Below are 22,349 nucleotides of genomic sequence, written 5' to 3'. Positions count from 1 at the left end.
TACCAGCTTGGCCAGAGTCAAGTAGCAGCAGGGGCCCTGGCAGGTTCCAGTCTTGCTCACAGCCCAGGACACGCTAGGTAGCTAACCATCTTCAACACAGCTGGGCTAGCAACAAACAGAGCTGCTTTACAAGAAACATTGTAAGGGAAAAGGGAAAGAAAAAGCAAAATGAACAGGATGTGACCAAATAAGGTCAGATAGGATCAAAAGGCACTAGAAGAAAAGGGATCTAAGGAAGGGGAACACATATAAGCCTCAAATTTCCAGAAGGTATAAAATTCTGGAGACAAAGTGAAAAAAAGGCAAGGGAAAACTATAGCAAATGTGATAAAGGCAATCCCTTCTCCCACCTGCATTTTCTACATTTATTTCAATAATCATTTATAAATATTTAGATAATAATCAAATTTTCAGGTTCTAAAAACTACAGTGTTACTGTTCTCAGTTGTTTCACCAAAGCAGTGCTGCTCAAAATTTCTCTGGTGTGCTGCTTTTAAATAACAGTAACTTTGGCCTGCCCCTTCATACCCTATCATTAAGATATCTGGATCTTAAAAAGAAATATTATCTTTATTCTAACCCACTTCAAATATGAGTGTGGAATTTTTAAAATAGTGTGGTTTCTTAAATGGAGAACATGAAGCATGTTCCCTGAAGCACAAAGAAAGGCTAAACCTAGAAGAGGGAATAGCTAAAAGACCACTGTAGCCTTCACAAGGGCTACACAAGGGAACAGACCTGTCAGGTAGGAGAAGGATTTAAGCTTGTGAGACCCAGGCATTGGCTGAGTGGCTGGCCAAGGAGACACCCACCTATAGGAAAGTTGCTGAAAGAATTTATTGGTGATGGCCCTTTTTGCAGCTCAGGTGTAGGGTGGGGCATGACATTTTCAAGGAAAGATTTCATGGCTGGCTGATGGAGTGACTGTTGTTGAGATGGCGGTGTCTGCTGCTTCACCAACAGGTTTGGATCAAGTTGACGAGACTGTTGCATCATCTGCTGCTGTACACTAAGAGGCCGACCCTTAAAATGACAAAACAATTGGGAAAAACTGTGAATAGTCTTTCCAGATACCCACATATTCCTCTTCATTTTTTCATTCCCCTTCCTCTGCTCCGCAAGGTGAACAGTCACCATGTACCAGCTGGTAAACTCCAGGAAAACAGGGCTTAATAAACAACATATTTCATTGTTTTGATAAAAGCACTTTGAGTCTTGTTACAAGGGAAGTGATAGGAAATGAGTTTTAGAACAGTAAGGGGAAGGTTCTGTTCTTCTACCTGCTGGTCTTGCTGCTGCCGGTTCCCAGAAGGCACGCTTCTCTGACTCTGCGTCCTTTGCTGCTGTGCTAACAACCGCTGCAGGGAAGATTGCAGAGAGGCTGTCAGTATCATGCCACAGCAGATTAGCAGAGTGACTATCTGCGAGTGACTATGGTAGGTTGGCCTCCAACCAGTCTGTTGAATTCAGGCTTTCATTCAACCTAAACTTCCAGGGAAATTGTTCCTGATCATCCTACCATCAATGCTACCCCAGACTCAGCTGGGCTTGCTCTCATAGCCCCCTGCCCTTTGGGTTCACCACCTTCTTCACTGACAAGACTGGAAGCTCCATGAAGGTCATGACTGCAATACTTCCTATACAGCCCAGCATACCAGTGGACACTCACTGAATGTATACCAAATAAGAGGCTATCAGTCTACTTACCTGTAACTGGGAGATCTGAGAAAGCTGGTTTAGTTGGGATAGCTGGTTCAGCACGGCTACCTGTTGAGGGCCAAAGAGCGGATTCAGGCCACCGTTGTTTGGTGCATACTTCAGCAACGAAACTGGAACCTTAGAATCACAATGGTTAAGTTAATAGTGTGATAAAATAACTCAAACTAGCTGTGTATTTTACATTATCAATCGAGTAATTAAACTTGTGGACTATTATTTGGGGGGGGGTTATGTACCTTCTGTTTTCTTTGCTTTACTAATTTATTGTTCACAAATTCTTTCACGAGTTAATTAAAAGATGACAGAGGTGAATCTTAAATCAGCAAATGTACTTTGGCATTTCCTCCTCAAGATGTTTTATGAAAGATAATGGTAAATTTTAAATTACCTGTGACTCATTTTCTTCCCCTTCCTCTATATCCTTTTGTAATAACAGCTAATTCTGAATTAGCTGCATTTTTAAGATGCCAAAACAAATTATAATGACCAACCAGTCATCTCATTCAAATATAAAATTATTCATGGTTCTTTTCCAGGTAAATAGAAGGTAATTATCATGGAAGGTTATTAACCTGAGGGGAGAGTAATGGAGGAGGCACTTGAGCACGGAGATTAGGCTGCGATGAACTGAGAGGCTGTGCTGGAGGCTGCTGCAGGCCCCGGGGTTGTGCTGCTGTGTTTCCAACACCAAACATACTGGGATTGCCATTCTACAAAAACAAACAGCCAGGTGTTCTTCAGGGACCAACAGCTCATTACCACATCACACTGCTAATTTAAACACAGTAACTGCACATGAGAGAGAGTTTATTGCTTCTACAAATCATTCAACAGAGAGCCTAAAATATACATGTGGACTTACCTGTCTAACAGAATTCAAGTTTTGCATACCCAGCCCTGCTATGGAGCCGAGGGCCTGGTTAGGTAGTGCACTATTTGAAGGGGGGAGCTTCATGCTCTGACTGGACATAAACTGCAAGTTTTGGGATTCATCTGCTACAATGCCATCCTGATTGGACAGACAGAAAGATGCGCAACACCAGCCAAGCAAACAAGTGGAAGGGAGAAATCATTGCAGGAACAGAAGAGAAGTCACATGACATTCCAGCATCAACAGGAAACAGGTAGAAAACAGAAGAGATCAGATTAGTGTTAATTCTAGAGCACATAAAAAGAAACCAAACATATTTTATGGGATTAAGAAGAAAATATAAATGCAATCCCTATGATAAGCTAACACATCGAAAGGACAATGAACTACAAATCCAATACAAGGATTCAGCATGGATTATAACACTTTATATTATATCAAAGTTCTAAAACAGTAATGAGAAAATTACGCTATTATGTGTATTGGTTTATTACCCACAGGGGTAAAACAAACAAACAAATTACCTTATCAAAATAAGGACTGCGCTCCATGGAAGACTCTTTGGAAATCTGAGGCCGAGAACCAGGGCCTTTCCCGACCGTTCGATTGTAATCACCAATATTTAGGCTATGTTTATCTATGTCCATTCGTTTGTCTTGTAACATTCCTAATAAAAGCAAGGAACTATGTCATCAAGTAGAAGACAATTAACCTATTAGGTTTCAAAAAAATTTGCAGTGGAAATCAAAATACTCCCTTCCTAGACTGAACTGACTTCTGCCTTGACAAGAACATAAGAAACGCACTTGCCTCTAGTCCATCTTAAATTCCTCAAAACTAAAGCTGGGCTGCAACTCCTACACCCCTGCCAGCACATGTTGAGGCTGGAGGCCACCTAGGCCTTACTCTGTCAGTTAATCTCCTCATTCTGATTTCTCTGCAACAAATATGACCTCCTCTCACGGAAACCCCCATCCTGCAAAAATCACCTTTGCTTGAAACAGCCAGTCCCCCAACTACCATCATACTTCAACAAAATTTTTAAACATGGACACTGCTCTGTCTCCTGGCCCTTACCACATGCCCATTCTGGTTTCTTCCCTTCTCTCCACAGCTGGGTCCACTTCCTTGTGTTTCTTCAATGCTGGGATATACCAAGGCTGACTCAGTCAAAACAGAAACACTGAGTATACATACTCCCTTCCTAAAAACGTGCTTCCCTTAGACTTATTTGCTACCAAGGTGTTGACAGTCACTCCTATTCACATGTTCATCAAATACAAACATTGCTTTGATTTCACTCCTGAGCTCAGTCCCATATCTTTAACTGAGTACTAATAAGCACAGCCATTTGAATGCCCCACTGTCATTCTAACAGGTGACACCAAGCACCTTTCCCCACAGGATCTGATCCTCCTTCATGGGACCTGAGAGTGGCATCTTTCTTCTTCCAGTCACACAGACTTGAGAATCATTCCCCATCTCCCTGGCCCTCCTTTTCCGTATTTTCTGTTCTCCAACTTCATCTATCACTTTGTGGCAACTGCTGTCCTTTGAGATGTCTGTTACTGCCACCACCATCACAATACTTACTACCCTTATTCCAGGCAAGTGGAAAAGAAAAACTTTCAACAAAATGAAAATATTCTTTGAATAAGTTCATTTTAGAAATGTGGTTGGTTTCCTGAATGAAGTACTTCATATATTTTTTCCTTTGCCAGGTGACATGAACCTGTCAGTAGAGGGTACAAGAGAGACACTGTAGGAAAAAGTTTGTTTCCTGGTTCCAGCGCTCTCTCCTACAGCACAGGCAGTGCTCCTGGCACCTGCCATACTTGCTCACCACTGGCTAGCAGCTCCCACCAGCAGCCCTAGGCAGTTCTGTAGCAGAACGGCTCCAGTGAGGTACCTTTCCTAGAAGCTGGATTTTCTATAATCCCATGAGGGTGGCACCCTCAGTGACTTCTCTGTCATGCACGGAGCCGAGGCCATGTCCAAGAGTCTAGATCACAGTCCTGCAGTAAGGTCGGGTAGGGGAAGGGGCTGTTCCTTGGGCATACTATCACAGGCCTAAGACAGTGACTTCTCCCTTTATCTGCTCTTCGTATATTCTGTAGAATATCCACATATTCTTTCTCTTTACCTCTTACTGGCCAAACCATCATTACATTACCACTACTCAATAATTCTTAATACATTTTTTAAGTCCTCACCCAAGGATATGTTTACTGATTTTAGGGAGCCGGGATGGAGGCAGGGGTCGGGGGGGGGGGGGGGGGACATTGATTGGCTGCCTCCCATATGTGCCCTAACCAGAGACTGAACCTACAACCTGGGCATGTGCCTTGACTAGGAATCAAACCTGTAACTTTTTGGTGTACCGGACAATGCCCTCAGCCAACCAAGCCACCAGGTCAGGGTTCTAATACTAAATCTTTATATTTATATTAAACTTTCCCTGTTCACAATACTCTGTAGTTTCTCTCTCCTGCCTAGACTCAGACTTAATACTAACAATTGCTAAATTGCCCAGGCAAGCACACATAGGATGACCTTTTATCAAATCTACTCCCTCACCCTCCACAACAAACTGGTTCAACTTTTGTTGATTCTAATTGCCACATCTCCACTGAATTAGATTCTTGACACCTACTGTCTTCATTTGGAGTTCAGAAAATTCTCACTGGCTACTGCAACAAATCTCTAACCGGTTTTGCTATGTATAGTATCTTTCTGTCCTCTGCTTCCAATGTTTTCTGCCCCAAAATACCTTCAATCTATAGCCAAGATTATTTTTCTAAAACAAATCCAAATAATGTCATTTTCCTGCCTAAAATTCTTTAATTCCATGTTTCAGACTAATGTTACCACCACCTTAGCTTTGCAGTGATTCATACTTTAAAGGCACACCAATTCCGCAACGGGAACCTAGGTTTCCTCTCTCATGGCCTAGGCAGGTGCTCTTTCAGTACAATCATGTCACAGACATACATGTCTGTCCATCAAGGATGAATATAAATTCAAACTGATTTTTCTTACCTCCAGGAAGGTCCATCTTATTGCTCTGCACATTTTCTTCTGGTGAGTCTCTCTGAAGTTAAGAAAAAGCAGTAGGTTAGTAGACTTTAATTTATCAATGGAAATAAATAAAAAATAATTTTACTTTTATTGCATTGTCCGTGAAATTCAAGTGAAACACAAAACTTCATTTTTCACTGTCTAATAAAATTCTTCTTAAATAAGATATATGCTCATAGTTTTTTTTTTTAGCTCAAATTAGAACAACAAAGGCTTGGTGGCCAATTTTACTCTAACTTGAAAACAAACAAAAATGAAATTAGGGTAAATTTACAGACTATCATTAAAGGAGGAGGCTGTTAGGAAAACACTTACCGAAAAACTGATATTTGAAAACTGTTTAACAAATGGATTTATCCATGCTTCTTCTTGTTTGTTTCCACCCTTCATCATTCCCTTTGTAAAATAAAAGAGTAGAAAGATGCCATGGCTATTTCTATTTATCTGGTATAGTGACGGATCAATAAACTTTAAGACAATTCCCAACTCTCATTTTTAGCCAATTTGTCCTCCAATCAACTCTTAACAGAGTTGTTAATAATTTAAGATCAACTTATCTGACTTTCAACTTCCTTTGCTCCAGTCCTCTGGTATAGCTGTAATGTACAGAGAAATCTCTAAAGGCAAGCAGTCAGAAGGAAAAGACAGAAGCAAAGGGCTTCAGTGACCCATAAAAAAAGTCTTTTGAATACAGAACTGTTCATTAGACAGTTTCCAATTTACAAATGGACTGTGTTCTGAAGGAAAAATTATAATTTGGATTTGTAGAACTCTCATACCAAACCAAAGTTAAAACAGTCATTAGGTTCTCAGGTTAGTCCAAAGAATTTAACTTAATTCATAAGTTAATTATGCTATGTGCTCTATACTGAAAAAAATACCGTTTCCATATGGTATTTTAAAATTTCAATTTGTGATACGAACAACACAATATCCCCAGCAGCAGCTAAAGCTGGGGTTCCTCCTACTTGGTGTTGGCTTTCTGATGTTAGTTGGGGTTTGGGCCATACAGAACTACACTGGGACATGAGCTGAGAGAAGAAATGGTCCATGATTAGCAGAGTGGTACACAGGGAGGCTGAAAGCCACAGAGACCAATGACCCCCACTTATGTGAAGCTCACAGGACCATTCTCAGTCTGCTACTTTAATTTCCCTTCCCCATTGCTACTATCTATTCCTTCTGACTGTGGAACAGAACACAGCTTAATCTCCCCTCTAAAGGCAGGTCTCTGAAGCAAGCACTTAACCCTTTGTGAGGTTCTGAAGTTGTCTCTGATTCCTTTCCTCTTTTACATCCATCCCCCAAACTAACTGTTTGCCAAGGCCTCTTTCCTTCTATTACAAATGTCTCTCAAATCAGTCCCTTCTACTATGGATCCATTCTTGCTTCCCAATCCAGGCCCTCCTCTCTAACCAGAGTGAATGCGGAAGCTTCTCAACTTAGATCCCATACTCTGATCTTTTCCTCTGTTCCAATTTATCTTTCATTCTATCACTGGTTAGCATTCTTTAAAGAAATTAATCTCAAAAATCAAGCTGATGTTACCTTCTATTCAATTTCATTGGCTCCATATTTATACAAACTAAAGTTCAAATTCTTGGGCATGGTACTGAAAACCCTTTATAATATGCCCTTAATCTAACTACAGAGCCAGATCTCCTCACTTTCCAGAAACTACATTTTGGTGATGTCAGGTTACTATTTTGCTTAACACACCTCTACCCCCAGGCATGTTCCAAATTCAAGCTGACAGTGCTTAGAGTGCTCCTAATGACCCGAACTAGATACACTTTGAGCTCCTTGAAGGCGCTGCTCATATCTTAGTGTTCTGAACCCCCAGCACCAAGCACAGTACCTGGCACACAGCAGAAGCTAAATAAATGTTTGCAGTTGCTTTCTAAAAGATTTTTACTAGCAGAAACAAAGGAGAAAGAGTAAAAAGGCTACACACCCTTTCCCTTCTCCTTTTTTTGCCACTCAGACCCTGTAAGGAAAGACAAAGTCACAAAACAGCATGGTCCAGTGGGAAGAACACAGGGTTTGGACTTGGAAGACCTAAACTTAAAAGTCCTTGCTCTGTCTTTACTGGTTATGCAACTTTGGGCAAGTCACCACTTTTTCCAGTCTCAAATTCAGTATGGTATCTCAGAAAGTAAAAGGATCAAATGATTTACGTAAAATATGGGAAAGCACTTCATAAGCCACACAGTGAGGCAACAGGCAAATTCAGCCAAATAAAAAAAATTTTTTTTAATAAAAATAGCAGGTCCTAGACTTAGAATTCCAGGAGTAATAGAGAGGTACCCTGGCAATCAGCTGATTCTTAAAGCCTCTCAGAAAGGAATGGTTTTCAAACAGGGTGGAAAGGATGCATTAGAATCACCTGGGAGACTGGGCACATATTTTGAAAATGGTCGCCAGGAGAGGAAGACACCAGCATCCAACACCACCCTGTAATAACTAGTGCCCCAAACTTGTGGTTCTTAAACCTGGCTCTGCAGCAGAAGCATTGGGAAGCTTGGACAAGAAACGTGGTTCAATTTCCCAACTACAGCAGACCTGGGATGTAGGAAGCTGTACTTTTAACAAATCCCACATGATTCTGATGTACAGTCAGGTCTGGGAATAAGATTTGTCCACATATAAAAGCAAAACGAGCTTGGCTCATTCCTAGGAATTTTTGTCACAGGACCTTTGGGGATGGAAAAGGACAAAGATAATGGATGGATACAGACGATGACTCTGGGTACAGGGGAGGTTGGGGACTCCAGGTGAGGAGGTGGAATGGGAGATGAACTGGCAGTGGGATGACAAGAGTCAACATGGAGATTTGCCCTTCTCTTCCTCCTCACCACTGCAGGCACCACCCTAGGGTGAAGGGTTGTCCCAGGCAGCACTGGTGGAAGGGAGGAGGAGAGAAATCCCAAGCTGTAGCAGTGGGGAGAAAGGAAGTTCCTGTGGTCTTACGTTTCCCTAAGTGGCTGCCCATACAAGAGGCTATACCTAAGTTGGGGAATGCCTGGACTATACTAATTGCCATAAATGGGCAGGCAGAACATTAAATTTCTGTGGGTAAACTACCTTTGGAATTTAAAGTTTCAAGGGCACTGCCCTTGAAATGTTTACCTTCGATGACATTTTCTTTGTATATGGTGGCCAATTTAAAGATGAGTTAAGCTCTTGAGAAGAATTACTATTCCACATTCCAATCTCCACATCCTCTTCCTCTTCCCAGCCAGTGGGGCGATTTCCAGGCAATGGCATATCTTCACCACACCAGCCATCTTGCATAGATTTTGGCCCTGGTTGTGGATTTGTAATACAAAGAGAAACATGCTTTAATAAAACAATTCTTTCTGGAGGATGAGCATACATTAACGGGGTAAGGTGCAGGAACAACCTAAAAAAACCCACTTGTTTTTCCCTTCCCAGATTTGCATAGCAGGAGTGTATGTTATATACCGAGTTAAAAGTTTCATTAAACAGGAATTTATTTTTGTTAAAAATTCCAAAAAAATATCTTGCATGCTTTTACGAATCAGTGTGTTCTTAAACACAGGTCAATGGTGGCATTCTTGTTCAATCACTTAATCTGGATGGTGATGCACAGGACAAAAGAGAATGGATGAAATTTAGCAGAGTTCTTTTTCATATATATTTTCAGGAAGAGTGACCAAAAGTACTGCAAGCCATATGCAAAAAGTATCCTGTGTCTACACTCAGCCTTTGGAATTTCTATGGGATGTTTCATACACAATCTATGACACGGTGACAATGTTCATCTGAATGATAGGGTACTTCCTGAACTCTGCTCATTTTCTGTATCATGTTCAGGGAATCATCTGGAATCTGAGCCAGACAGTTTGCGTATGTGTCCCCATAACTATTATATTCAGTTTCTCATGTTGGATAGCCTGAAAGCTGCTTGACTATTTCCAGATAATATAACTTGGTAAAATATAATTGAGATTTGGTGAAGTATTATGCAAATCATTAATAGCTGCAGTTCTAAGGAAAATGAGAAAAGATAGGGAAATTCAGAAAGATGAAAGAGCAAACCATGTTACAAATTCAAAGAGTCAAACAGTATCATCTAGTATAATGATACATGGATATCTTAACAATGACATAAACATTATCCAATTAATTATATTCAATGAGAGTTCACCACTGCTACAAAAGAGCTACCAGGGATTATCAATAACTTACCAGATTTGCTTAACGCTTGTGGACCAACAGAGCTGGAGCCCCACGTGGATGTGTTGGATGCCACAGCAATGGGTTCCCCCCAGCTGGGACCACTGTCTATGGGTTTACCCCATGCTGAAGTACCATTATCCACAGTTGTGGCTGGAGTAGAAGGCTCCCCCCAGGGCTCACCCCAGCCTTTAGAAAGTGTGGGAAAAGAAGTCATCAGCACATGGTAGGGAGGTACAGTGGAATCAGAGGCAATAAGGAATACTTAGGGAACAAAAGATGAAGAACTTCACATTTATGTACTAAATAGTGATGCTGTGATGGGCAAAAAGATGGCATCTGTTTTATGTAAAGAAGACAAATCATTTCCCATTATTTAATTTAACTGTAATGTGTGAATATTTTTTTCACCTCTTTTTTCATAACTGCCCTCTGGGTATAGAACAGATTCTTCTGAATAACCTTAATTATTTGTTGGGGAAAGTCATCCTCCTTTGAAGATAAATTTAATTCCTAGAAAGTCAAGTAAGTCTGAACCAAATGTACTGAATTAAAGCAGGTGAGCAAGCTGGGGAATAGTGAGTGAATAGAATTTTTACTGTGAGTGCAACCTTTCAACATCACCGGTCTGGACATCTTGTATTTACAGGTGCCTTGACAATGCTTCTTAAAAATTCTGCAGTACTATTAGGTTGTCCAATGCAAAGAAAAAGCCAAAACTTGTTAAAAAAAAAACCCAAAACACCCTTCCTCTCTGATACACAGCTGTTTCTTCAAAAAATTAAACTAATTAATATAATAAACTATACTCAGGGAAAAAATTAGGTGCTGAAAAGTTAGTTCATGAAAACACTCCTACTCCACATCCAGTTAACTAATACATTCCAATGACACTTAATGAAAATGTCATTGTCCAGATCATCTGCAGGGATAGAAAGCAGTTCCTTGTGATGAGGGGAAAGTGGGAATATGTTCAAAAGGTACTGTCAAATGTGTTAGGCACACACATATACACACTGTATCTAATAGACCTGTATTTCATGCCTACTCAAGCAAATCCCTTCTAAGGCCAAATACAGTACAATACTTCGTATTTAGAGTATTGTTGTTAATATCTGTTTTATTTCTGAGGATACTTTAGTCAAATAATAAAAACGGAAAGTTCAGCTTGACTGAAAAAGTGAGAAAAGTTTACAGCACCCCCACTTGACACCACCTTCCCAACTCTACCTTCTGTAGCTTTCCTAACAGAGAACAGAGTATGCAGGACTCACACCCAATACTGCTGAAGGCAGAGCTGTTCCCTGATGGTGAACACCTTCTCTTTAATTTATAAGCTTCTCCTGGATTAGAGGAAAACAGGCTCCTGTAGCAGAGTGAATACTCTGTTTAACCACATTTTATTATAAAGTAAACTGAAACAAGGCTCACAGTTCTGTGAAGTAGCAACTCCACAAAGTAACAACTCACCAGAGCTACCGCCTGTCTCTGGGGTTGAGATGGCACTTGCAGATGGCAGCAGCTGGTGCACCTGTGCTTGCTGGTCTGAGCGGCTGCCACCACTTGGGACATTTTTGTTCCACATGTTCACATTCTTGTAGTTGTATTTGCTGGGATCTCCCCAAGCTGAGGTTCCATCATCAATTTCCATTTTGCGTCGTATGGACTCTGGGGATGGTTCCTCCCAGCCTGTGGGTTCTTCTTCTTTTGTTGGGGCTGGAATAGGTCCCCCCAGCCAGCCTGTACCAGAGGGTTTGCCTGGAGCTGAAGGGACTCCCCAAGACCCAACAATGTCTGGTTGCTTGTTCCAGTCTGGAGAGCTAACTGGCTTTGCCAAATCTCCCCAACCCAGCGACTGACTAACCTTCGGAGGATCTCCCCATCCCTGGGAAGAGTTAGGTTTAGAAGATTCATCCCATCCTGATGAATTATTTGGATTTATATTATTTCCCCAAGTAAAAGAACTAGTTTTCCCAAGTTCATTCCACCCAGAAACAGACCTGTCACTGTCACTACCTCCTGAGCTAGACTTCTTGTTAGCCTCACCCCAATGGTCACTCCTTGACGTATCTCCCCAGTTATCACTGGCAGAAACGGACCACCCTTGGTTTGGTTTTTGTCCATCACCCCAGCCTTGTTTGTTCTTTTGCGAATCATTCCATGTGGACTTTTCTTCTTTGCAATTCCCCCACTGATTGCTCTTGACCATTCCTGTAGCAGCAGAATCATCTTCCCATCCCCCCTGGCAGTTTGAGCCTTTGGAATCTCCCCACCTCAGAGCAGGTTTGGGATCTCCCCACCCCGATGCAGATGAGGTATCATTACTGTTAGGGCTAGTCTTGTCTATACATGCCCCTGAGTTAAAAGTCTGTGTTGCAGAGCTCCCCCAGGCCTCTGTCCCATTGTCAGTCTTTCTTTCCCCTCTAGGTGACATCTCGGTATCCCAGGCAGTATTCTGCTTAATAGGAGTCTGTCCCCAACCAGAATTGGACAGGACACGTGGATCTAAGTCAGTTCTGTTAACAATGCTTTGGAGTAATGTGTGCTGATCAATTTTTCTTCTATCTCTACTCTGAGTCTCCCCAGTGACTTTTTCCTCGAGGCGTCCAGTGCTTTCGGTACTACCTTCACTGTCCACTGTACCTCCTGTTTTGGCCCACACACTGTTTTGCTCATTTGTCTGAGATGTGGCAGAACCCTGATCCTCTTCCTCAGTAGAATTCCATCCATTTGTAAACTTCTTACCATTGCCATTTGCACTGTCACTGGAATGCTGATTGCCAGGCAGTTTGCTCCACTCCACGCTGGGTACATTAGTGCCAGTGTTTTGTGCAGGAGTTCCCCAGCCTCTTCGACTCCCTCCAGAGTTTGCACCATTTCCACTTCCCCAGGATAGACTCTGGGAATTTGTGGCCCCAGACTCCCATACGCCTCCTCCTTTATTTGTGTTAACTTGAAAGTTAGTGCCCACAGGCCCATTTATGCCAGGCTGCATTAGAGTTGCATTCACAGTGTCACCATTAGCTTGGCCGTTAGGACTTGAACATTTGTCTCCAGAGTAGTTAGAACCATAGGCACCCCATGTAGTACCATAAGAGCCTGCACTTTTTGACTCTCCATTGCTAAGGTGAGAAAGGGAAGTGCCATTCATAACCGATGGGGCCTGTATCTGAGGATGATTCATTGTGCTCACACGCCAGGCCCCCGTGTTACTAGGCAGTTCATTATTCTGTACTGAACCAGAGTTTGGTAAACTAGAGGTCATAAAGTTAGTAGTGTTATTTGGTCCAGTTATTTCAGTGGTGATATTCTGAGGCTGACCACTGAATGAAATCTTCTGTGTACCACTTACTTCAGATTCACAAGTTTCCTGAAGGCTTCCCCAGGTACCATGGGTAGAAGAGCCACCCACTTTAGAGTTAATACTCTGATTGTTAGACATCTGGCCTATGGTACTGCACTGAACATTGATGCTAGAGCTACCACTCCCTACAGGCCCTTTTAGGGCAAGTCCACTGTTCTCTAATACTGGCCAGGCACCATGGTTGCTAACTGAAGTCAAAGTGCTTGGATTTACCCCTCCATTTGATGAAGAGCTTACAGTGCCCCAAGCACTGACTCTATTGTTGCTACTTTCTGACTTGTTTTCAGGAGCATCCACAGAGACCTGACATGTGCTTGTTACAACTCCATGGGAGAAGCCCCAGGGCCCAGTACTGCTTCCACGGCCCACGCTATTGCTGCTGCCACCACCAACCACAAATTTGTTTTGGGAGCCAAGTCCAATACTGTTGCGAAGACCATCTTTTTCACCACCTGTGCTCCCTGAAGCCATGATAGTGATGTTTCTTTCTGATTCAGAAATGGAGGCGGAATCAGCATCCATACATTCTGAAGCCAACTCTGGATTACTGCCAGGGACCAAGGGCCATGCTTCTTTTTCAGGGGAGTCGTTTACAACAGCATCCTGACAGTTTGTGCTAGAGTCACTCCTAGAAGACACAGGTCCCCGATGGGAATTTTCATAATGAGATCCACAAGTGTTATTATGGTTTGTATCTAGAATAAAAGAAAAGCACAAAATTTTATGAAGTGTTTGCAAAACTGATGACTATATGATAAATGCGTATGGCTACTCAACATCAACAATATTATTTGGGAGTGTGGTTACAAGTGTACCGGTTACATCCCAGCCACTTTCCACACCCGATAATCAGTTCCACACAAGGAAGGAGTTCTGCATTTTGTTCATTGATGCTGTCTCTGAGCCTAGAGCAGTACCTGGAACATAAGGGCTCCTCAATAAATATTTGCTGAATGAATGAACCGCTGACTTATCAGCAAGTAAAAGAATGTGGGAGTCAGGAAGGAGGAAATGATAGTAATGTATTAGTATGTATAAAGCAACCCAGGCTTAGAGGCTTGACATGGGAAGAAGGGGCTGAGATGTTGATGGGTAAGGACAACTGAACAGGACAAACTTGTAGAAATACAGAAATGAGCAAAGTAGATTTACAGTTGTAATACAAATAATATAATAATTAATAAATAATAATACAAGAATAAACTATGCTTCACATACTCACAACTGTAAAACCTACTTTTGCCCACCCCTGTATATTAGGAATCCTTTTCTAGCTTTTCTTTCTTAGAATAACTTTTTCACATATCTCTTTTGGGTACTATGACAAGTTTATAAAAACTACAAAGTCTTTTCCATCATGTTCCTATTTATTAGTGTTCATATACAACCTGAAATACTACAGACAAGTTTACAAAGTCTTTGCTTTATATTTGCATATCATTAGTGTTCATAGTCAACCTGAGATACTAGACATAAGAAAGAATATTTTTAATTCTTCCCTTTTTCATAAAAATTTCTTAATTTACCTACAAAGCCATGTTTATTGAAAGGCAACAGAAAAATTGTTAATTGCTATGTTGAAGACCATAGAATTACTATAATTAAAAATCAGCTGCTGACACTGATGGCAATTAATGACCAGTCATATAATCTTATAATTTTAGACTTACTGCTATATATTATCATAAAGTTATTTACAGCAAGCAGGGCAGGCAGTAGTGCTTCTGATTCAGTTTAAGGATCTGGTATAGTTAGAAATTCTCACAGGCATTAAGCTAAAGAAGATGGTTGCATTTAAACTGTCCTTAGCGGTTACCTATATTGTCGATCGCTTTGAAGGGATAATCAGAGTTATTTGCAGTGCTTTTAAATAACATACACACTCAAGTCATGCCCCAGACCTAATGAACCCACCACTGGGTTGTAGGCCTAGAAAATAAATGTAATTCACTATAAGAGTACTGCTACCAGGAAAATCAGGTTCATCTCACATCATTTTCTCTCAAAGCAAAATTGTTAAGCAGCCAAAGGTAATGGAATTAGGAAGAGTAGCAGGAAAAAGGACTAGAGAGACACCAAAAATGTATATATAATTCAAATAAGTATTTTAAAGTACAGTAACTATTTTCGATCCCTGTTTAAGAACCACTTTTTTAGACTGATACAAAGTTAGTCATCTTTCAGTGCACAGAAGGAAATAAAAGAATATCAAAAAAAGCAGTCAATCTTACTGGATAAAAACAAATCAATAGGCCAGTGCCTGAACTACCAGCAACATGACACAGATCTATGGGCCACATACTTTGTGTGTACTTTGTCACTGAATCCTTGAACCAACCCTAGAGCACAGGTATAACCTCACAAGTACCTCCTGCCAAAGGGAAAAATAATCCCACTTATTTGTTAATTTTTCTCATCTCAGTAAACTTCCTAAAACCTAAGACTTATCCTTGATTCCTTCCTGTACACACACACACACACACACACACACACACAATCCAAGCATTATAAGCCCCCTAAAACCTAAGACTTATCCTTGATTCCTTCCTGTACACACACACACACACACACACACACACACACACACACACACACAATCCAAGCATTATAAGCCCCAAATCCATCCACCTTCCTCCATATCTAAAACAATGAAGCCATCATCATCATCTTCTTATGGACTACAGCAAAAGTATTTCTGTTGCTATTATTTCCTTGTTCATGTGTGTGTGCACACACTGCCCAGGAATAAGATTTTAAGATTGGGAATGTTAGACTAAATTAGCCAAGTTGAAAATAAAAGGAGGGACCTGGAATTTAACAATGAGACATCAGAAGCATTCCCGTAACAGGAAAATGATGGGATATTTGTCATCAACAACCTTGTGCTGAAAGTACTAACCAATGAAATACGACCCCTAAATGAGGTAAAGATAGCAGGGAAGAAACAGAAAAGGCTAACTTGTAAAAAGCAACGGTCTTCTATACAAGAGGAATAAACAAGAAAGTACAAGGGAAAAAAGATCCTCACTGCAACAGTCACAAAAAAACTATAAAGCAACTTGGAAAAAAGCTATACACAAACGCTTAAAGTCATATATGATTAAACTTTTATTTGTAGGCCATAGAAGAGACATTAAGTATGAAAATTTTCTGAATAGCAAACTGACAGGGTTTGAAGTTTAATCCAATTATAGGAAATTGCTACCAAGAGTCTCTAACTTGATTGAAGTGATTTAAAAATTCATATAAATGAAAAATTTAAAAATCTCAGAAAGAGAAGTGAGAGCATGTAAAGGGGGAGGAAGAACTGCATTATCATGCAGTTAAACAGCACTGTACTAACAGTATATAAACATTTCAATTGAACAGAAAAAGTAATCTAAAAATAGACCTAAGTATATGTCAAAGGTTATATGTCAAAGGTTAGCATTCTAAATCAGTAGGAGAAAAAGAATATACAATACTTTTAAAATATATTTTTTTAATCAGACAATTGTCATCCTGACCGGTATGGATCAGTTGGTTAGGAATCATCCCGCAAAGCAGTTAGGTTGTCAGTTCAATCCCCCGTCAGGGCACATGCCTGGATTGAGGATTTGGTCCCTGGTTGAAGAGTTATGAGAGGCAAATGAATCAATGTTTCTCTCTCACATCATTATTTCTCTCCCTTTTTCTCCTCCCTTCCCCTCTCTCTAAAAATATAAATTAATTAATTGTAAATGAGACAAATTTCCAAATAATTCCAACTGTTTAAAGTTGAAAGTATGAAGTTATCAGCGAATGAGACCTTTTTATACACAAAACCAAAGAAAGAAACTGTTAAAAAAAAGACACAGACTTGACTGTAAAAAAAAGTGAAGCTTATTATGTCAGACACACACGCACACACACACAAGCCATCAAAAACACACATTTGCAAACTAACCCCATCACCTTTAACATTAGTGAAAATTTCTCTCAGAATCTGTTCCCGACCTCATTTAGAGATGGTGGTGGTCTAAATTTGTCTTCTGCTATATATTCCTATTTTTAGAAAAATAAGGAGAGATGCCAACAATAACTATTCCATAAAATTCCATTTTCAATTTGGTACTTGATACTTCCAAACAAAACTAAATTAAAAGGCTATTTCTTTTTGAAAAAGATTTTATTTATTTTTAGGGAGAGGGGAAGGGAGGGAGAAAGAAAGGGAGAGAAACATGGATGGGGAGAGAAACACTGATCGGTTGCCTCTCATACATGCACAACCGGGGGGACCTGGCCTACAACCCAGGCATGTGACCTGATCTTGGTAATTGAACTGGTGACCTTCTGTCACCAGTGTGCAGAATGATGCCCAACCAACTGAGCCACACCAGTTAGGGCAAAAAAGACTGTTCCAAAAATTGCATTTACCAAGGGTGGATCATAAAGACCTTTTTAGTTATGAAAAACATTGTAGCTTAGAAAATTCTAAGGGACATGTGTGTGTGTGTGTGTGTGTGTGTGTGTGTAGATACTAGTCTAACAAGAGCTATAAAAAGAATGAGACTCCTCAGCGATGACAACTAAAATGTTTCATAGTCAGCCTATTTCAGAATCAAAAGAAGACAAACAATCTATTTCCCTTACAGACAAGGAAGCCAAAACCCATCATTACAAATGATCTGGAGAATAAACATATGGAAAAATGATTAAGTAGAAGATGATCATTAAAGTTTTACAGGAAATAGTAAGAAACAGTAAGATTGTAAGTCCTTGAGCAGGTGGGAGCAAAGTGGACAGTTGGGTTTTACTGAGTGTATGCAAAATACAGATTTTTATGCACTGCACTGCTGAAAGTTTGCATGACTGCACTTCACTGAGGATTATTTGAAGTTCAGAACGTCAGCAGCATCCTGCTTTCATACACAACTACATTAGGAGAGCAGGAGCAGCTCAAGCACCACACCTGAGAAGGGATGTAATAGTGCATTACACAGCACCTGCTCAGGAAGACCAAAGAGCATGTGTGGGGGCAGAATAAAGACTGGTCAGATGTCAAGTGATTTATTCAGGAACAACTTAAATCCAGGAAAAATTTATAAATTTTTAATTAAATTTTTAGCACATAACAAAATAGTTAAAAATGTGCTGTCTGCCTTAAAGACTTTCATCTCCCTGGAAAGGAAAAGACCTTCAGAAATAAACAATACTTGGGTTTTATAGTATTTCCAAAAAGTATGAAATGGTACCATTGGAAATGACAGAATCTTAGATGCACAATTTCATATATCACCTAACTGAAAAAAGTACATAATGTTTCTTTTAGTTATTCTAGCTTCTAGCCCAGGAGCTGGCAAACTTCTGTAAAAGTCCAATTAGTAAATATTTTAGGTTTTGCTTGCAAGATGATCACTCTGACAACTACTCTGTTAATGGATACCTGTCACTGTAACTTGAAAGCAACCACAGACAACATGCAAAGGAATGGGAGTGGTGACCAACAGGCTACAAGCCAATCTCTGTTTTAGATTTAAGACAATGGCAATACCACAACCAAATGTAACACGTGGATCATGAGTGGTTTCTGGTTTGAGAGCTGGGGTGAGGGTGATGGGAGATAGCTGTGAGACATTCTGGGCTGTTGCTCTAGACCAGATGTTGAGTGACTCAGCCAAGTCAAGTGATGGTGGCAGCAGTGAAGATGAGAAAGAAAAACTCAAAGATATTTTAGAGTTAAAATCAGCACAGCATGGTAAACCAGTGGCCTGAGATAGCAGGAAGAAAAAGGGAGAGTTAAGCATGATTTAAAGATTTTCAGATGGGTGTTTGGATGAATGGGGGTGACAACCTTTTAAGCAATAGAATCCAGAAGGAGAAATGGCATTTGGCAAGATAACGAGTTCAATTTTGGACATGTTGAGTATGAGGGGCCCAAAATCATCTGAAGACATCAAGACCAAAACACATGAACCTAAAAATGGGGAGTGATTTGAAACAAAACCATGGGAGGGAATAAAATCTAAAAACTGGTCAAAGAAAAATGAAAAAATGAAAGTGATCCAACAACAAAACATGCAGACATCTATTAAGATAAAAACAGAAAAGTCTGTTTTTTACTGTATTTAAAAATAACACTGTTTGTACTTGACATTCACAGGACCAGTGACCTAGTGAGAGCTATGTTAGTCAAGTGAGCAGGATTTAGATTACAGAGGACTGAAGTAAGGTATTAGAGATTGCAAGTATAGACTATTCCTTTAAGAACTCAGAGACAAAGTGGAGGAAAGAAATTCTATAATAGGCTCAAGAGAAGGGGTTGAAAGGAATTTAAAGGATGATAAAGATTTGAGCAAGTTTACAGATTAAGGGGGAAGGTACAAGTTGAAAGCCAGTAGATGTGACAGGACAGCAAGGACGCATACCATGCTGAAAAGACAGTGAAGAGCACAAGTGGAAGGAGAGCACTTTAATCTTTAAACATCAGTAGAAATTTTAATGTTAATTTTTTTTTCATTAAAATAGATCTAATTCTGGGTGTTTTACCATTATAACTCAAATGTACCTGGAGTTTCTTTTTAAAAAATTCTAAAGCAAGGCTGACTTTCTGGTCAAGATGGAGGCGTACGTAGACATACTTCACCTTCTCATATAACCATAAGAAGGATCACAAGTAACCGCAAAAGAAAAAATACCCAGAACTGCCAGAAAAATCAAACTGTACGGAAGTCTGACAACCAAGGATTTAAAGAAGAAATATTCATTCAGATGTGTAAGAGGAGTAGAGACAGAGAGCCAGGGCAGAGAGGATGTGGTGTCACTGTAACTTGAAAGCAGCCACAGACAACATGCAGCAGTGAGGTGGTGGCAGCAAGGTGGTGGTCTCCGCAGCCAATGGAATAGGTGGGTCCACATTCACAAGTGATGGATAAAAACTGAGAGGGATACCACCCCAGCCCAGGGTTCCAGTGCTGGGAAATAAAGCCTTATAGCTTCTGGCTGTAAAAAACCAGCGGGGGTTGGGACTGTGGAAGAAACTGCTTGTCTCTCAGAAGAGTCCATTTAAAGGGCCTGCATAGTCCTAAAATGTACACAAATCACCCACTCTGGGAATCACCACTGGGGCAGCAGCTAGAGGGGCACCAGTTGTATATGGGAGGGGGGTGAAGTGACTGGAAACAGAGCAAGTGCCAAGCAAGCCTCCAATAGCCAGGCAGTGGCACTGTCCCCTCTCCCAGCCCTCCTCCCACACAGAGCCACAAAGTGGTGGGTTGCCCTGCTCTGGTGAACATCCAAGGCTCCACCCCATACAACTTAACATGTGTGCTAAGATAGGGAGTCAATGCAGCTCTACCTAATACACAGAAACAGAGGCAGGCTACCAAATCGAGGAGACAAAGAAATATGGCTCAAATGAAAGAACAGAACAAAACCCCAGAAAAGAATAAGTGAAACAGAGATAGCCAATCTATCAGATGCAGAGTTCAAAATACTAGTAAGGATGCTCAGAGATTTCATTGAGTACGGCAAAAGCACAAGGGAAGAAATGAAGGCTACACTAAGTGAAATAAAGAAAAATCCACAGGGAACTAACAGTGAAAGAAAGGAAGCCAGGGCTCAAATTGATTTGGAACATAAGGAATAAATAAACAATCAACCAGAACAGGATGAAGAAACGAGAATTTAAAAAAAAAAAAAAAGGAGGAAAGATTAAGAAGCCTCTGGGGCATCTCCAAAACTGCCAACATATGAATCATAGGGATGCCAGAAGGAGAAGAGGAAGAGCAAGAAATTGAAAATTTGAAAAATAATGAAAGAAAACTCCCCTAATTTGGTGAAGGAAATAGACATCCAAGTCCAGGAAGCAGAGAGAGTCCCAAACAAGTTGGACACAAAGAGGACCACACCAAGACACATCATAATTAAAATGCCAAAGGTTAAAAGATAAAGAGAGAATCTTAAAAGCAGTGAGAGAAAAGCAGTGTTACCTACAAGGGAGTTCCCATAAGACTATCAGCAGATTTCTCAAAAGAAACTGCAGGCTAGAAGGGACTGGCAAGAAGTATTCCAAGTGATGAAACACAAGGACCTACATCCAAGATTACTCTATTCAGCAAAGCTATCTCTTAGAATGGAAAGGCAGATAAATTGCTTCCCAGACAAGGTAAAGCTAACGGAGTTCATCATCACCAAGCCATTATTATATGAAATGTTAAAGAAACTTATTTAAGAAGATGAAAACTATGAACTATAATATGACAACAAACTCATAATTATCAACTGAATCTAAAAAACAAAAACGAACTAAGGAAACAACTAGAACCGGCACAGAATAATAGATATGGAGAGTACTTGGAGGGTTATCAGGTGGGAGGGGGAAAGGGAGAATGGGGGAAAAGGTACAGGGATTAAGAAGCATAATTGTGGGTACAAAATAGGGGAGGTTAAGAATAGTATAGGAAATGGAGAAGCCAAAGAAGTTATATGTATGACTCATGGACATGAACTAAGGGGGAGGACTGCCTGAGGGAGTGGGTGGTACCACATGTGGGGGGATAAAAGGGTGAAAAATTGAGATAATTGTAATAGCATAATCAATAAAATATGCTTTAAAAAAGTTCAAAAGCAAGAAAGGCTACAAAGAATATGAACACCACTTATATACTGATCACCTCAAGAAATATACTATTAACTATAGTATAAAACTCTAGCATAACCCTTCTGATTACATCTCCTTCTTTCCCCACTGGGTAACTGAGTGATAACTTCCCAAAATGCTGTATTTTAATTCATCCCTAAGCAATACGTAATGTTGTTTTGCGTGCTTTATATTTTCTACAAATGATACCATACTGTAAACAAAATGACATTCTTGGAACCACCAGTGGAAATGTGAGCACAAACTACATATTAGAGGGTGTTGTTGAGTTATGTGCCCCTTTTGCTTAGGAGTCATCACAGTACCATGGTTATATTGGAGACTGTCCTATTCTTAAAATTACCTGTGGAAGTACTAAAGGTGAAGAAAAATAAATCTTTGTACATATGTGCAAATGTATTGGGTTGGTCAAAAGGTTTGTTTGCTTTTTCCATAAGATGGCTCTCCTAGCGCTTAGTTGTCTTTAACTTCATTTGAAACAATTTTGTTAGATTGTA

The 22,349-nt window shown here is 40.3% G+C and overlaps 1 protein-coding gene across 8 annotated transcripts in view; it reads right to left on the bottom strand.

Annotated features, from left to right (window-relative positions):
* TNRC6A (trinucleotide repeat containing adaptor 6A) overlaps positions 1-22,349 on the bottom strand; it is a 97,511-nt gene that overhangs the window by 17,019 nt on the left and 58,143 nt on the right. For 5 of the 8 annotated variants that reach the window (XR_008427067.2, XM_053926194.2, XM_053926190.2 and 2 more), the window contains 11 exons: positions 11,339-13,927; positions 9,881-10,057; positions 8,798-8,973; positions 7,623-7,655; positions 5,984-6,064; positions 5,630-5,681; positions 3,115-3,257; positions 2,292-2,429; positions 1,708-1,836; positions 1,281-1,358; positions 813-1,023 (listed from right to left, as the gene is read on the bottom strand). Coding sequence is in view for 7 of the 8 variants with exons in the window: in XM_053926194.2 (XP_053782169.1) it covers positions 813-1,023; positions 1,281-1,358; positions 1,708-1,836; positions 2,292-2,429; positions 3,115-3,257; positions 5,630-5,681; positions 5,984-6,064; positions 7,623-7,655; positions 8,798-8,973; positions 9,881-10,057; positions 11,339-13,927 (3,807 nt within the window). In the remaining variant the exon portion in view is untranslated. Of the gene's footprint in view, positions 1-812; positions 1,024-1,280; positions 1,359-1,707; positions 1,837-2,291; positions 2,430-2,581; positions 2,729-3,114; positions 3,258-5,629; positions 5,682-5,983; positions 6,065-7,622; positions 7,656-8,797; positions 8,974-9,880; positions 10,058-11,338; positions 13,928-22,349 lie in introns of all 8 variants that reach the window. The other 3 variants (XM_053926202.2, XM_053926186.2, XM_045195466.3) reach the window with 3 other exon arrangements.

The sequence above is a fragment of the Desmodus rotundus genome, chromosome 1 (genome assembly GCF_022682495.2).
Source record: "Desmodus rotundus isolate HL8 chromosome 1, HLdesRot8A.1, whole genome shotgun sequence".
Lineage (NCBI taxonomy): Eukaryota > Metazoa > Chordata > Mammalia > Chiroptera > Phyllostomidae > Desmodus > Desmodus rotundus.
This window is presented reverse-complemented; position numbering and strand designations above follow the sequence as displayed.